Genomic DNA, 18327 nt, shown 5'->3' on the forward strand with positions numbered 1-18327 from the left:
TCAATCTCATATTTAGACACAACTGACAGAGTGATAATAAGATCAGAAAAGTACATTAAAATCTTTGAAACTCTGACTGAACCTTTCATACTTCACTGAAAAAGTATATTTCATTAGCTAGACATTTTATATAATGGATGGCCATTCAACTGCAGAGAAAAATGGATTTTTTCTCCTTTGTTTGGGAAATATTCAAGAAAACATAAAGTAATCAAACTGTTTCCCTGTAATTAGTAAATAACACTATCTCTGAGAATAATGTTAGCATTATTTATTTTAAAATCTAAAGAAAACTGAAACATAAATTTTGGTAATACACACCTCCTTTTATGAATAATTACATTTTTCATGCATATTAAGCTAAGATAGTTAATAGGCTTTGTATTATGTCAACCTTAAAAAAGATATCTGTTTAGCCGAAACCGGTTTGGCTCAGTGGTAGAGCGTCAGTCTGCGGACTGAGGGGTCCCACGTTCGATTCCAGTCAAGGGCATGTACCGTGGTTGCAGGCACATCCCCAGTAGGGGGTGTGCAGGATGCGGCTGGTCGATGTTTCTCTCTCATCTACATTTCTAGCTCTCTATCTCTCTCCCTCTCTGTTAAAAATCAATAAAATATATATTTTTTAATCAATAAAATATATTTTAAAAAAGATATCTGTTTAATATTTGTTAACTAAATAGAAGGTTCTCTGCTATAGTAATATTTCTTTTAAGGTAAATATCTTTATTAAAATAAATGTACAGTACTGAATATAAGTTTACATTTGAATATTTCTTTCCACTGAGCTCCTCCACCCCCCTTAATATTATGCCCCCCAAAATATAAGGAGACCTTTCATATGCTTTCTAAAAATTCTATATTCATTTATCCTCATTTTCAGACAAAACAGGTGAAATAGCACCATCTGGTGGGTATCACCTTAGTTATAAAATAATATTCTACATTTACCCTATTACTGTGTTTCCCCGAAAATAAGACATCCTCCAAAAATAAGACCTAGCACGTGGAAAAATAAGACATCCCCTGAAAATAAGACCTAGCGCATCTTTGGGAGCAAAAATTAATATAAGACACTGTCTTATTTTCGGGAAACAGGATAGTACTTCTTTGAAAAACTGAATAACAGCAGCGAATTATTATAAAGTAGAATGAATGAATAATGAAAACTAACTTGATTAGCAACCAAGTATATACTTGAAAACTGAACAAAAGTTGCAGGCATTGTTTTGGTTTTTTATTACAGTGATGTTAACCATTTTTATAATGCCATTAAGGATAAAAATCTCCTCAGTGCTTTAACCTTGTGGTCTTACCTTTTTAAAAAAAGTGTGATTTTTTTTTAATACAAAAATAACATTTTTTTTATATACTACATCCAATGAAGAGGATGAGATGTGAACATAATCTTCACAAAAGATAGTATCTGTTATTCAGGTTTATATTAGGGCTGATTTTGCTTCAAATAGTTGTGTCTAAATCATCAACCATAATTAGCAAGACTGATCCCAAGGTTTATTAACAATAAAAGCTTTCTGAATCCTAAAAGTGTGTTTGAAAATGATAAAAACATAACTTGGGCCATAATTTTTATGAGCTAAATAAACATGTAACAAATGAAACTGAACATAAACTGAAGACAAAATCAGAAACAAAGCGCGATTATTTATTTTTAACAGATTCTTTTTTTTTTAATATATATTTTATTGATTTTACACAGAGAGGAATTGAGAGGGACAGAGAGTTAGAAATGTCGATGAGAGAGAAACATCGACCAGCTGCCTCCTGCAAACTCCCCACTGGGGATGTGCCCGCAACCAAGGTACATGCCCTTGACCGGAATTGAACCCGGGACCCTTCAGTCCGCAGACCGACGCTCTATCCACTGAGCCAAACCAGTCCTGGCTATTTTTAACAGATTCTTAAAGGTGAAATGAAGAAGAGCAGGATCAAAATACTGAAGAGCTAATGCTACCATTATTGAGTGACTGAGTAAAAGAAGTATATTTTATGCCCTTTTTTCTAAAATTATAATTAAAATTATATTTTTACAATAACTACTGGTTAAGCACATACTATGTTACACTATGTATACAATGGAAAGCAAGCAAAACATTCAAAGATATAAACCCATTTTCTCTGTAGCTTACAATGTAGCTATCATATTTCCCAGTTAAAGCAATTATGAAAATGCATATATAATTTTAGAACAGACTTTTTATATATCACAAATTTCAGGCAGAACAACAAAAGTCCCTTCATTTATAATATCAATAGAAGACAGTAAAATTAAATACTCAAGTTGATCAACAAATATAAGGGTCTACTAAGTATTAGGAATACAAATGACAGTTTCTATCACTAAATAATGTTTAATCATTTTTACATATCTCTGAGATTTCTTATGGAAAAAACAATAAATTTAGACTATGATAATGCTTGAGGGTATAATTAGAATGAACATGGAAAACAAATAAGAGAGATGCAAAAGATAATAACACTTAAAAACAATATGAAAGTACTGAAGAGAGGCTAAAAATTACCCATTTTCCAGGAATATTTTAAATTAGACACTACTATAGTCTTTAAGGAATTGCTGTATTAATACTATATTCTAGGTTTCACATATTTAAAAAAAAGCTCTGCAGATAAATGAAAAGCATAAACATATATAAATATTGTGAATATTATATTTATAAACTTCTTATGCAAGACAAATTTAATTTTTTGGTTTGGCTATTATAAGATTCAAAGATAACTAAATTAGAATATTTTAATTATACACTTACCTACAAATATTAAATAATATTAAACATACTAAGTAGTAGAATTACCATTTCACCTTACTTTTTCCAGAGATTACTCAATTCTACTTTTATTCTTTCTTCAAGGTGAACTGGACCCATAATCATCTCTTTCATCCATTGCTAATCTATACCTTTTTGCATAGGAAATAATATCTTCATTGGTGAAGAGCTAATGCTACCGTTATTGAGTGACTGAGTAAAATAATTCCAAACAAGTAACTGAGTAATAATTTATAACAGTCCTGAATAAAATTGCCCCAACTATTGAAGACTAACCCAAAACATAACAATACAGCCAATGCATCGTTTAAAATGGAGATACATTCTTTTCTTTTTTTCTTTTTTTTTAACAGTGGGAATTTTTTTTTTAATATATTTTATTGATTTTTTTTTTTGCCCCCTCCCTCCCTCCCACACATCCCCTCCCTCCCCAGAGTTTTGTGTCCATTGGTTGTACTTATATGCATGTATAAAAGTCCTTCGGTTGATCTATTATCTCCCCCAGATCTTCCTCCCCTCCCCACTGTAATTTGACAGTCTGCTTGTTGATATACTGTCTCTAAATCTATCTTTTGGTTCATCAGTTTATAATGCTCTTTATTATCCACAAATGAGTGAGGTCATGTGGTGTATCTCTTTCATTGATTGGCTTATTTCACTCAGCATGATGTTCTCCAATTCCATCCAGGTTGCTGCAAAATGGAGATACATTCAGAGAAACATGCCATTGAGCAATTTCATCATTGTGCAAACATCAGAGTGTATTTCACAAACCTAGATGGTAGCCCATTCATTACACACCCAGGCTATATGGTACAGCCTACTGCCCCGAGGCTTCAAACCTGTATAGTATGTTACTATCCTGAATATTACAGGCAGTTATAACAGTGGTAAGTATATTTAAACATAAAAAAGCACAGTAAACATATGGTATAAAAGATAAGAAATGGTACGCCTATGCAGGGCACTTAATGGTACCATGAATGGAGCTTGCAGGACTGGAAGTTGTTCCGGATGGATCAGTGAGTGGTGAGTGAATTTAGGACATTACCGTACACCACCACCCGCTTAGGCTACACTAAATTCATTAAAAAATACTTTTCTTTCTTCAATATGTTATCCTTAGGTTACTATAACTTTTTACTTTATAAACTAAGTTTTCTTAAATGTTTCAACTATTTTGAAAAACATTTAGATTAAAACACAAATATTGTACATTATAGAGCTATACAAAAATATCTTACTTGTAACCTTATTCTATAATGTCTTGTCTATTCTTATAATTATTATTAAACTATATTATTAATTACATGATCATTAATTGTGATCAATATTTACAGTAACTATAATTAATTAATAATTATATTAACTATAATTGATTATATAATTGTTTTTTTTACTTTTTAAACCCAGTTGCAGGTTCAATTCTGTTCAAGGGCACATACCCAGGTTTCAGGCTTGATCCCCAGTAGGAAGCACATCAATGATCCTGTCTCATCATTGATATTTCTCTCTCTGTCCCTCTAAAATCAATAAAAATATATTTTATAAAAACAAAAACTAAGATAGCCCAGCTGGGTGTAGCTCAGGGTTAAACGAGAAAGTCATAGTTTGATTCTCAGTCAGGGCTCATGTGTGTTGGGGTCTTGATCCACAACTGGAGGCATCAGGAGGCAGCCAATCAATGATTCTCTCTCATCACTGATGTTTCTCTCTCTTCCTCTCCCTTCCTGACTGAAATCAATAAAAATATATAAAAACTAAGACACATATACACTATCATCGATATCACTCTTCCACCTCCACATCTTGTCCCACTGGAAGGTCTTCAGGGGCAATAACAAGCATGGAGCTCTCCTACAGCAATGCCTTCTCCTGGAACACCTCCTGAAGGGCCTGCCAGGCTCTTCGGAAGAGGTGTCACTCCTCTCAGAAATATGCCGCTTGATTTGTTTCTTTTGGGTGGGAGGTTAATTTATTTTTATTGTTGAAAGTATTACAGACACCTCCCATTCCCCCCCTCCCCAGTTCCTACCCCATCCCAGGCCTTCTACCACACTATTATCTGCGTCCATGTTTCTTTTTTTCCATCATAGATTTGTTTATAAGCAGATAATGCGCCGTGAGCATATATCTCTATTAATGAAAACCTTTCAGTGGTGGGATCCATACTTCACACTTTTTAAGCAGCTTCTTCAAATCCGTAAGAATCTCTACTAAACCCTTCACTATGGATTTTTTTTTAGGGTTATTCTTTTTCTTCTCCTGTTTCCTTTCCTCTTGCCTCCTCTTCAGCTATGCACACCTGTTCCAACTCATTATCTAGTTCCTCTGGCGCCACCTCTAGGAGGTCCTCAATGTCATCCCCCCCCCCCACGCCCAGGCGAGAGCTGTTTGCCATCTCAACCAAAGCCTTGTTGATTTCTGCAACCACTCATCCTTGGCAAATACCTTGAAGTCAGGGTCAAACCTCTGAAGAGTCTCCTTCCAGATGCCATTCATAAGCTGCTTGGTGACATCATCCCAAGCCCAAGCAAGGTTCTGTATACAGTCACAGATGTTGTAATCATTCAAGAAGTGAATTCCGTTTCTTCCTCGATTGCAGCAATAGCCTGGGCAAAGGTCCCCGCAGATGACAGGCCTTAAAAGCTGCCATAACGCCTGATCCATTGGTTGCATCGAAGAGGTGGTGTCTGGAGGTGGGAAACACCACTCTGACATTGGGATGAAGATAACCGTGAGGAGGAGGATGTCTGGGAGCATCAGCAACAAGAAGCAAAACCTCGAAAGGCATCTTATAAACCTAACACTAGTACTTCTCCGTTTCACTGGCCTCGCAACTCAAGAGGACATTTCGAAAGAGGAACTGGGTATTGCTCCTGTCGTGTGCTTACTGATATGCTTATCTACATTTTCCAAAAATACTTCAGCCGCCTTCACATCAGCACTCACAGACACACTACTCACCTTCACATACAATAAAAATGACATAACCAAGAGATGCAGTAAGCACAATATGTGTAACACAACATACCATTTTACAAAAGACTTTTTTAATAAGTAAAAAGAATATACTATAAAATAATGAAAAAAGTATAGTCTAGTAAATATACTATTGAAACTAGTAACAGTTGTTTACTATCTTATCAAGTATTACATACTGTACATAGTTGTATGTGCTATACCTTTATTTTTTTTTTTAATATTTTTATTACCTTCAGAGAGGGAGAGGGACAGAGATAGAAACATCAATGATGAGAGAGAATCATTGATCAGCTGCCACCTGCAAGAGACCGCAACTTGGGCATGTGCCCTTGACTGGGATCATACCTGGGACCCTTCAGTCCACAGGCCGAGGCTCTATCCATTGAGCCAACTCGGCTACGGCAATGTGTGCTATACCTTTATAAGACTGGCAACACCATGTTGTGTGTGTGTGTGTGTGTGTGTGTGTGTGTGATTTAGCACCAGCATCACCACAAACACATGAATAATGTGTTGTGCTACAATGTTAAGATGGCTGCAATGTTACCAGGTAATAGAAAATTTTCATCTCCATTATGTTACTAGTGACCCAGTGCATGGATTTGTGCACACTGAAAGGAAATTAGAAGGTGGCCGGTGGGGTGGGCCTGGATGAGAAGGGCCAGACATGCCCTGGAGCCAACTCCCTCAGTCCCTCCCCAGTCGTCCACACCTGGGGTGGCACTGCAACAGGGTGAGCGGGATCCCTCTGGCGGGGTCCCTCCGGCAGGTGGGGTCCCTCAGCCTGGCCGAGAGAGGGCACTCTGCAAAGTTGCTGTCATACAGGGTGTGAAATGCAAAAGCAAGTGTGCAGTGGACCAGATTTGGAGCCAACAGTGCCCCGCAACAACATAACCCATGGCTGAAGGTGGAATCCCGCAGCCTCATGAGGAATCGGGCTCCCTCCTCTCTGGTTCTGGGGTGTGTCACCCAAACACCGCTTCTGCCAAATCACTGCAGCTCGACAGCTCCTGTGTTGAGCGTCTGCTCCCTGGTGGTCAGTGCATATCATAGCAACTGGTCAGACGGTGGGAGGGACACTTAGCATATTAGCCATATATATATATACATACAGAGAGAGAGAGAGAGAGAGAGAGAGAGAGAGAGAGAGAGAGAGAGAGAGAGATGACCATCATTGTGCATGCGGTTCACCATTGATGGAAACTTTGTTATCATTATGCTGAACACGTCTGTATCATAATAGTGTTTTCAGGAGGCAGTAGAAATGTGACCAGCTTCCTCATTGTGATCCCCTAAAAAATAGCCAGCATCTCCACTTACATACCAAAACAGTAACTGTTTATACTGCATACAGTTTTTTGGAATGTTTTTTCAACCTCTCATGGTTTAAAGACAGTAAAAAATGTTATTTTTAAAAAGTGCCCTGCTGTGTTGCTAATGATAAAATCAAAGAGGAGCTGAAAATTACATCAAGAAAAAAGGAAGTAATATTTTCCATGGGGCTTCCTAAGTATGTATATCCCCTTTCAAATCTAAAGATAAGAAAAAATCTTCCATGCTTTAAAAAAATATTCACTCAATTTTACACATTTTTTTTATATCTTGGATACTGTCAGTGAATGAATTTAAATTTTAAATTTTTTATTTTAAAATTTTTTTAATTTTCTTCAATGTGCACAGTAATAAGGAATAAAGATTACCCCCAGAAGATAGTTTTAGGAAGTCTCTCACTCAGGCAGTTTGCAGATATGGCTCTGATCGCTGTATCCCAGAGAAATCTGACAGAACTTATAATGTTTAAAATAAAATAAAATGCTTTATTTTAAACACTGTACTACACTGTTGGTTCCCAATCCAACGGCCATTTCCCTTTTCCAAAAGAACTCCAAATTTTCTTCAGTTACTAGAAGCACATGGAATGGTGCTGGATTAGAATTCATGAATAACTCTATTTTCTTTGCCAGTCCTTGGTATAGGAATGGGGATATGATGCAATGGAAGCCAATGACAAATTAAGGAAATACCTGCTGGGATAGTTCTGAGAAAGCACTTCTTGCTCTTAGAAAAGACCACAAGATTTTCCTGTGAGTCACTAGATATTCTCAACTATATAAGAGTTCTAAGAACAGCAGCAGCCATTTGTAACCATGAGAAGTTTCAGCCTAAAAGACACTGGGAATGGGGAAGCACAAAAACATAAAGACCCAGGGTTCCCAGATGATGTTCCTGAAGCACTGAATTAACCAATCAATTAACCAGCCCTCACCTCCATATTAATGTGCTAAATAAAGGTTTCCACTTATAGACTGTCATTTTGTTCTGAGTGTCTGTAACTTACAAAGGCATCGTAATACAAGTATATAAATCTCCTGACTTCACTGCATGAGCATGTGGTCTCCCAGTCCTGCCGCCCCATCTCAGTCCCCGTGGCTGGAAGGTGTGAACACACTGCTACTCCCCCAGCCAGGGCCTGGCCAGCACCCCCAACCCTATCCCCTCCCTTCCCCTCCCGCCAGGGCTGAGGGGCAGTTCCCAGGCCTGGGGAAAGCCAAATTGCCAAAACTGAAGTCGCCTCCGGCACCATCTGAGAGGCCAGTGTCCTTACGCCTCTCCCTCTCTGTCCCAGTGGCAGCACCACCCAGTCCATGGCCCCACAGAGCCCTGGACAAGGCCAGGGCCCAGCCTCACTCTCCCCTGGGTCCCCGTGGCCTGGAGGGCGTGGCTGGCCTGTCAGTATTTATTGCCTCCATATGTGCTGTCCTCTGGGCCCACTGGCCTGCCATTCTGCCCCCAGGCTCCATGCCACCACCCCCGCCCCCGTGCCCCCCCCGCCCCCCGACTCAGCCAGAACAACTGTGGGACCAAGCGTGCACAGTCGGAGCTGTCCCCTGTGCCCCTCCGAGGTCAGGCCGGCTGGAACGCACAGGAGCCTGTCCCTGCTTCTCTGACCGGGAAATAAACTCCCCTAAGGAAAATAAATAAATAAATACATACATACATACATACATACATACATAAATAAATAAATCTGACTTTAGAAAGAACTAGTTCTAATAGTTTATGCCCTCATCTACTACATATTTTTAAAAAATAAAAAAATTCTGCTCTAGCCAGTTTTGTTCAGTGGATAGTGCATTGGACTGTGGACCAGAGGCTCCCAAATTCAATTTTGATCAAGGGCATGTACTTGAGTTACAGGCTCCTCCCCGGCCCAGGCATGTGCAGGAGGCAACCAATCAATGTGTTTCTCTCACATCGATATTGCTCTCCAAATTTCCCTCTCTTCTACTTCCTCTAAAAATCCATAGAAAAAATATCCTTAGGTGAAGATTTAAAAAAAAAAAAAAAAATTTAAATGTTAAAAAAAATCTAATTAACCCAAAATTTCTCAGATCCAGACCCTGATAAGAGGGCAGTCACAGACATTATCCCAAATTTATCACCAACACTAGAAGGCTGCTAGAATTAGAGGCACTTATAAACAATCCACCCAGATATTGGAGAAAAACGTCTTTTGTTCTCTGCTAAAAATAAATAAATAAATAAATAAATAAATAAATAAATAAATAACTGAAGTTATAAATAAGGCTAATTATCGTACAAGATTGCTTAAAAGCTTATTCATGCATGATCCTAGTTCTTGCCAATCCTCATTATTATGTTATGTACATAGAACCTAGTTTTATGGTTGACATGACATAGCCCAAGTTTCTAAACTCCATCTTAGAAGCCTTATCACATTTTCTCTGCCTTCATTCTAGTAGGGAAAACATATTTGAAGAGCTCATTATACAATTTAATATTCTCCTATATAATAAAAGGCTAATATGCAAATTGACCAAAAGGCAGAGCGACCAGTCGCTATGATATACACTAACCACCAGGGGGCAGATGCTCAACACAGGAGCTGTCCCCTGGTGGTCAGTGCGGAGCGTGGCTCAGCCAGAAGCTCTAAGCCAGGCTCACGGCTGACGAGCACAGCAGCGCTGGCAGGAGCCTCTCCCACCTCTGTGGCAGCGCTAAGGATGGCTGACTGACGGCTCTGCAGAGAGCGGACCTAAGCTGTCAGTCAGACATCCCCCGAGGGCTCCCAGACTGCACAAATTTTGTGCATCAGGCCTCTAATTTAAATATAAAATAGTTTGAGAAAGAACAGAGATAAAGTAATGGTAAAAGAAGTAACCATCCACACTCCTGTAAAAGGATATTGTTCCCCGAAATTATCCATCAGACTTTTTTCCACTTCTTGTGGTCTTACCCAACACAGACTTACAGACCTAGAAATCAAAAGTCTCCCTGGGATTCTCAAATAAAGCATTAAAGTAGTAGGAATGTTTGAAGAAAGTAGTCTAACTCCATATATGCTATTAAAATTTAGTATATACAAAGTGAAAAACTTGTATAGAGATAACATTTTCATAAGAAAAACACTTGGAAGTAATTAAGACATTAAAATAAAATTTAAAAGAAAATTTAAATATCTATTCTAGATAACATTTCAATCACTTTGCTAAATAATTGAAAAAGTCAGGTTGCAATCTTAATTAAGTTCTGCAGAGGGAGCTAGCACCATAAAGAATAAATTTATAAGGCAGAACTTCAAGAAAAGACCTAGCCTGTTGGAAATATTGGATTTCTATTCATCAGCGTGAGCTCAGAGGTTTTACCTTTGCCATCAAAAACACAGAAAACCTACAAACTAGGGCACAGTTCTAGTAAACCATATTAAAATTTATAAAATGTAATATCCATATAAATACCTTCAAACACTTTGTGAAGTCAATATATTTGTTTTAAATATCATTCCTCCAAAAATGTAAAAAAATATTCTTTCCAAAGTCACTGAACTTAGTCAAAGTAAAAAGCAACAAAAAAGGTCTAAAATCTAATCACAGTCTATCCTTTCCTACTATACAAGTTAGAGTCTTTCCAAGCTTCGGTTTTTCTATAAAATGAGAATATACATGAAACTCAAAAGGTTGCTGTGAAAATTAAATTAGAGCATGAAAGTAATTAAAATGATCTTCTCTTCTCTTGTTATTTAATACATAAGTGTTATTTAATTGCTCAATACTTTCAAAAAGGAAATCAATAACTATATTCAGTAGAGAAAGTATTTTCAAGAATTAGATTAGTTGCTAGTAGATACTAAAATTTCCCCTAACTCCCAAATCCATATAATCCTCAAAAAGTCTAATTCAACCCTTAAGGGTATATGGACAGTGTAGGCATACCCTTTCTTTATTTTTCAGTTACGTATCTGTCATAGTTTCAGCATCCAAATACTCCCGTTTGTTTTAGACCCAGGAGAAAATAAGTCAACACACCAGCAGTTTCTGTTCTCTCCGTTCCATACTCATCCCACCTAGTATTCACCCCATAGATATCACATAGTGAAATACTATCAAGTAAATTGTTCACTGAAAAAAAAAAAAATCAATGAACTACACATGGACTGCGAAGCTCTGAAACTCTGAAACACCTTACCCTTCCCACGCCCGACAAAATCAAAGAGGCAGAGAGCAAATAAGACCATTACCCTTTTTGTTTCTAAAGAATTGTATGCTAGAAACTCAAACTATACCCACATGGATAGTGAGTTAACTAAAAGAGAAATAGCTAATTTAATAAATCATTTGCTAAATGGATAATAAAACAGCAAAGCACTAATGTAAACTCACAATGATATTGGAAAGACATTTTCTCCAAGAGGTTTTTATAAACATCATCGTACTCACCAAAACCTACATCACAACAAAGCTTTCCATGATTCTTTATAGTTCAAAACTTTTTCATATATAACTTCATCTAAACTTTCCCTAATGAAATAAAATAGAAGTATCACCACTTTACAAGTAAGGGTATTAAATTCAGATTAAGTGATTAAACTAAACCATACAGTTTGATACTGTGTGACATTTCCCAGAATTTCCTTCCCTATATGGTTTCGGTTAGGATTATCCACAGGAGAGAGTTATATATAATTTGGGAGTTGCAAGTAAAGCAGCTGCCATTTCACTACAAAGGTAGTTAATGGTTAAACGTAGTGAAAGACAGAGGAAAAGGGATGGGCAGTTTGTCCTACTTACCCCACTCTACCCCAGCTCACCTTTCCAACCAGGCCCAGGCCTATCACCAGACGGTCACTGAAAACTCACACAGGTGGTAACTGCAAAAGCCAACAACCCATCCATCCACCCCCTTCACAGTTCCTGCAGACACGCCTAGCTGCTTCCTACAGCTCCAATTCATGATCCTACACCAAAAGTGGTGAGTTCCTTTTGGGCCTTTATTTCTCTAGTTTTCCCACAATTGAAAAATCATTTAATTCCTATAATAAATTCCTTATTTCTTAATACTGATAGCAGAACTGAATCCTAACAGATACATCAAGGTTACAGTCCATGGCAAACTCATACATAAACTACATTTTTTCTAATGCTAAGGACAAGGCACCACAAATTTCTTCAAAGCATTTTAAGATTTACCACTAATGCCAAATATTTTTTATTTACCTATCACAGTGGTCGGCAAACTCAGTCAACAGAGCAAATATACCTCATATCTAGAATAGAGTACACTGCTTCTAAAAATTCATTTTTTATCTTGGCAGCTATCTTAAAAAGTTAAGTAAATAAATGTGAATCTTTTTTAAAAAGGCCTTCCCCATGCCTTGTATAGTGCAGCACACCAAAAAACCATCCTCAGCTATCAAGTTACTTCAGCCTGTGCTATTATCTTTGGTATTTGTCCCTGACTCCAGCCAACTTTTAACTTTTCTTATCTTAATCTTTATTCAAGATGATATACAATTTAGCTATTTATAAAGCAAACAGAAGTTTATGGAAACAAAATGGTACCATAACTGTAGCTATGTCCAATAAGAAAACCCCACAATTATAAAATCTTCAATTATTCATATGTAAAAGCCTCTGCGCACAGCTTGGGTGGGGCGGGGTCTCCGAGCGGAGCAAACAGCAATGGCTATCCTTCAGAACTGAAGGTCAGATATACTTATATACTCTGAGTAACATAATAAAATCTCATGCTATCCAGCCCCAACCCACTCAGGACATGAATCATCCCTTGGCCCAATGCATACAAGCTGTAGATCTACCCACCCGTTAGTCACGTAGTAGCTCTCTGGGTTACCAGATCCACCGTCACAGCATCACAGTGCTTGCTTTCGAGTCAACCTTATAGTAGCTTACTGTTATGTCACAATGCTTACGTCATTCACCTCACATCATCTCATCACGTAAGCACTGTATCATCTCACATCATCATTAGAAGGGTGAATATAGCACATTGAGATAGAAAGAAGGAAACATCATTCACATAACTTTTATTATAGTATGTTGTCATAATTATTCTATTTTATTAGTTATTATTTTTAACCTTATTGTGTCTAACTTATAAATTAAACTTCACCATAAGAATGTGTGTATGTGCCGAAACCGGTTTGGCTCAATGGGTAAGAGCGTCGGCTTGGGGACTGAGAGGTCCTGGGTTCGATTCCGGTCAAGGGCATGTAAATATAATACCTTGGTTGCGGGCATATCCCGGGTAGGGGGTGTGCAAGAGGCAGCTGATCGATGACTCTCTCTCATCGATGTTTCTAGCTCTCTATCTCTCTCCTTTCCTCTCTGTACAAAATCAATAAAAATATATTTTAAAAAAAAAAAGAATGTGTATGTATGTTTGTGCATGTGCGTGCGTGTGTGTGTGTGTGGGGGGGGATAGTATGTATAGCATTTGGTGCTATCTGTGATTTCAGGCATCCACTGCAGGTCTAGTAATGTATCCCCCATGGAAAAGGTAGGGCTAGAGTATTATCAAGTGTGGTCCAATCTGTAGTTTGCCTCTAGTTCCTCAAATTCTTAACTCTATAGTATTATTTGATGTGAAGTAGTTGCGTAACAAGATTATCAAAACTTTCTTACAGCACAATGGGGGAAGGGAGGAAAGCAGACAAGCTAGAAAATTGAAACATACAAAATATTTTTAGCTTCCCTCTCAGACAGTCTTATGATACTATAAAGGTTAAGGTACTGTGAACTTAAAGAACTCCCAAATTAGTAATTTTTAATTAAAAACGTCACAGTTCCTGTGAAGTAGTAATTTTTAAAATACCACTGTAGGACAGAAAAATAGGGATGGAGAAATCCCAGAATCACATATACAGTTATTTTTATCTGAAAGATAGAACCCTAAGGACATTAAATATCTAAAAAGAAACAAAATTTTATTCACATTTCAGGCCTTTTGAAGTGCTTTTACCTATGCTAAACAAGGACTAGGCATTTTTTCATAAGACAACGAAAGAAAAACATATATTTCTCTATCGTAAGCATGAGGCGGGGAAGTCAATTAAGTAAGAACCAAAAATTAACAGAGACAATTTAATATTTTATCTAGGGATAGAAAATGAAATGACCTATTTCCCAATTATGGAATACAATACTACATATTTTAATGTGCATACAGGAACAATTATTTCCTGTTAACCTTACATAGTATAAATATCCTAATCCTATGAGGATTAAAGTCATGGTGTTAATTATACCTTTATATTTCATATAACTTTAAAAATCTGATTATTTATGTATATCTACTCCATTGACAGGGCAAACTATGTACAATCTCCAGTTTAATGCACTTACAGTTCCTTATGCTTGTCTTCAGCCAAGATTTGGTCATTTGCTTTAAGAGAATACCTGTAACAGAGAACAAAAATATAGTGGTCATATAAACATACAAGTATGTTTATCTAACAGACATCTAACTATAGAACCAATAATTGACACCTATCAAAAAAGTACTATCAGCTGAAACCGGTTTGGCTCAGTGGATAGAGCGATGGCTTGCAGACCAGGTTCGATTCCGGTCAAGGGCATGTACATTGGTTGCGGGCATGGGCAGGAGGCAGCTGGTCGATGTTTCTCTCTCATTGATGTTTCTCTCTATCTCTCTCCTGTCCTCTCTGTGAAAAATCAATAAAATATGTTTTGTTTTTTTTTAAAGTACTATCACACTGTTACAGATCTCTGTTTTGATCTGTACAATGTAAAAAATGCCCAAGTTCTTTGCTGTTCAATTAGTCATGTCCAACACACCACAAGAATTAAAGAGACCAACTTGACCATGCTTTTCCAACACAAGATATATTCACTCTTCTTCTGTAGTGAATCATCTGTAGTTACTCATCTAGCAGGTCAAATTCAAGAAGCTACAACAATGGTAAGTATTTAAGAGTTCATTAAAAATATGCAGTTATTCGCCCTGGCCAGTGTGGCTCTATTGGCTGAACATTGTCTCATGCACCAAGAGGCTGCTGGTTCAATTCTTTGTCAGGGCACAATCCCAGGGTGTGAGCTCAATCTCCTGTAGGGGGTGTGCAGGAGGCAGCTATCAATGTTTCTCTCCAATCAATGTTTCTTTCACTCTCTCTCCCTCTTCTTTCCTCTCTTTAAAAATTCAGTAAAGCATATTTTTAAATATGCAGCTATTCATTCATAAAACACATAGTAACATCTACTGTATGCCAGACTATGTACCAGGTAGTGTGACACTGGAGAAAAAGTAAGTTTTGAAGTTCCTGACTAAACCATTTAGTGGCTTAAAGACTATAAGCAATTATTTCGCTCCTTTACATCTCAAATTCCTTATCCGTAAACTAGAGGCCCAGTGTACAAAATTCATCCAAGAGGAGGCTCTCCTTCCCCAGACACTGGCTTCCTTCTCGCACCCAGGACCCGGGCTCCCCTCTGGCCGCCAGCAGGCATCCGAGACCCAGGCTTCCTTCACAGCTTGGTCAGGAAGGTCGTCCATAATATGCAGTCTAATTAGCATATCACATTTTTATTATTATAGATTAGAAGTTGCTATAAATATTAGAACAGGGATCTTTCAAATTACTGTTGAAGATAACCGAGTTTCTAGAGCACACTACTGAAATAGGTTAAAAAGCAATGGACAGCAATTCCCAGGTTCTGATACAATTTCCACTTGTATTCCATCCTTTCCTAAAACTAATCTTCCCGACAATGGGTCAGAGGTCCAAGTGGAGTGACCATGTAGACTCTCCTTTCTTGCCTCCCTTTTCTCGGTACTTTTATCAATAAAAAGAGTATCATATCTATCATCCACCCTAAATAGATCTATATTGCACTGTGGAGTGTGTAAAAATCTCTGAAGTACAAAGCTAGGAATGATTCTTACTTTGTCCACAAAGCCTTCTGTAATACCACAAACTGACTACAAACTTCCTGTTTTATACACTGTCTCTATAAAGAATGAGGCCAGAAATTACAAATGAGGAACTGTGATAGTGTGTTCTATTTGCAGACACATAGGAATGGGGCAGAAGTTGTTGCAATTTTCATTTAAACAGTTTCTCTCTTCCATCCCATATTCATCACCAGAGAATGCATTATTTTCAGAAGGAGTACTATTAAACAACACTAAGACAGTTCCCAATAAGAAACAGGGAAGACAGTGTCACCTTATTTCTTTCAGGAAACAAACTTTAAAAAAGGCTCCTTCTCTTCCACCTATCTATCGAGGTTTAAATATCAAAAGATGGTTGTCACAGAAACACAGATCAAGCCATTAATCTGAACTGAAAAATGAGGCCAGATCTTTTCTATCATGAAAATAAATCTGACTGATTTGACAATGAAGAACAATTTTGCCAATAAGGCTCCAAGGCCTTAAACTGAATGAATGCCTTTAAAACAAATTTAAGATACTTGATAAAAAAAAACATTTTATCCAAAAAAGAATCCTTTTGACAATGGCATATTAAAATTAACAATATTTAACTTTTACCATCACCTCCTGAACTGTTGAGGTTAGCATACAGTCGAAACCAGTTTGGCTCAGCGGATAGAGCATCAGCCTGTGGACTGAAGAGTCCCAGGTTCGATTCCGGTCAAGGGCATGTACCTTGGTTGCAGGCACATCCTCAGTAGGGGGTGTGCAAGAGGCAGCTGATCGATGATTCTCTCTCATCAATGTTTCTAACTCTCTATCTCTCTCTCTTCCTCTCTGTAAAAAAATCAATAAAATATATATTTTTTTAAAAAGTTAGCATACAACTATAAGAAAAAACCAATAGACGTAATTACTAGTTATTTAAAAAGCCTTAATAAAGCCAATTTTGGTATACTTCCCAGAACTGCATGTCTCTAATGACTCTAATAATGGTTTCTAAATCTTTGCTTCCAACAAAATTGAAGATGAACTTAATCAAATTATCAGCTGATAAATAAAAATATGATAGAGTTCAAATAATTGAGTGATAAAGCTGAAACAAAAATCTATTACCATCCAAATTATGTCAACTTTTTTCTAAGCACTTACACCTCTAAATGAAGAAAGGGAAATAAAGTGATGCTAAACATTGTCTTATTGCAGCAATGTGTAATATTCATCCACAAAAGGTTAACTAAAAATAAAGATTAGCTTTAACCATGTCATCAAAAAGCATTTCCCATAACTTCATTTTCTTCTGTTTCATAAGTACTTAACATTTTAATACATTTATGTTGTTTTACTAACTACATGCTAATTATAATTGAATGACTAGGAGACATTTTTTTAATATATATTTTATTAATTTTTTACACAGAAGAAGGGAGAGAGATAGATAGCTGGAAACATCGATGAGAGAGAAACATCGATCAGCTGTCTCCTGCACACCTCCTACCAGGGATGTGCCCGCAACTAATGTACATGCCCTTGACCGGAATCGAACCTGGGACCTTTCAATCTGCAGACTGATGCTCTACCTACTGAGCCAAACCCATTTCGGCTAGAAGATATTTTTTAAATTCAATCTACATGCCTATTTTTAGTGAAGAGACTTGGCAGGGTGATCAATATGCATAAAGGCTTTACTGCATATATTATTTTCATAATATACTACATGCAAAATATAATTCCTACATAAAAATGCATTACATAAGGATAAAATCTGGTGAGGAAAAGCATAACATAAATACAAATTTGAACAGGAAAAAAAAAGTAAAATGTTAAATGTTAAAGAGCTTTTTTATTTAACACATTGTCACTGCAATAATTTAAGAAAGGTTTTGTTAAACTTTAAAAAAACAAAAACCTTATTCATGTATTTTTGGAAATGGATGGTTATAGGTATCACACCACTGTTATTTGTCAGTTTTACTTAATATTTCAATAAAAAGTCATAATTATTAACTTAATGAGAAAGTACTTCTTTAACAAAACATTTTTACATAGGTTAAAAAGCTTGAAACCAGTGGATTTGACAATATCTATCTTGCAGCAAAGTGCTTGGTACATATACAATAGGAATTCTATCAATATTTCTTTATTTTTAAATATATATGTTATACTGATTTTTCACAGAGAGGAAGAGAGAGGGGTTGAGAGTTAGAAACATCGATGAGAGAGAATCATCGATCAGCTGCCTCCTGCACACCCCCTACTGGGGATGTGCCAGCAACCGAGGTACATGCCCTTCCTTGACCGGAATCGAACCTGGGACCTTTCA

General features: G+C 37.0%; 1 protein-coding gene across 2 annotated transcripts in view; it reads right to left on the reverse strand.

Annotated features, from left to right (window-relative positions):
* ADK (adenosine kinase) overlaps positions 1–18327 on the reverse strand; it is a 418239-nt gene that overhangs the window by 347903 nt on the left and 52009 nt on the right. For both annotated transcript variants that reach the window (XM_036438185.2, XM_036438186.2), the window contains exon 3: positions 14456–14509. In XM_036438185.2, coding sequence (XP_036294078.1) covers positions 14456–14509 — 54 coding nt within the window. The remainder of the gene's footprint in view (positions 1–14455; positions 14510–18327) is intronic.

The sequence above is a fragment of the Pipistrellus kuhlii genome, unplaced genomic scaffold (assembly GCF_014108245.1).
Source record: "Pipistrellus kuhlii isolate mPipKuh1 unplaced genomic scaffold, mPipKuh1.p scaffold_m20_p_15, whole genome shotgun sequence".
Classification (NCBI taxonomy): domain Eukaryota; kingdom Metazoa; phylum Chordata; class Mammalia; order Chiroptera; family Vespertilionidae; genus Pipistrellus; species Pipistrellus kuhlii.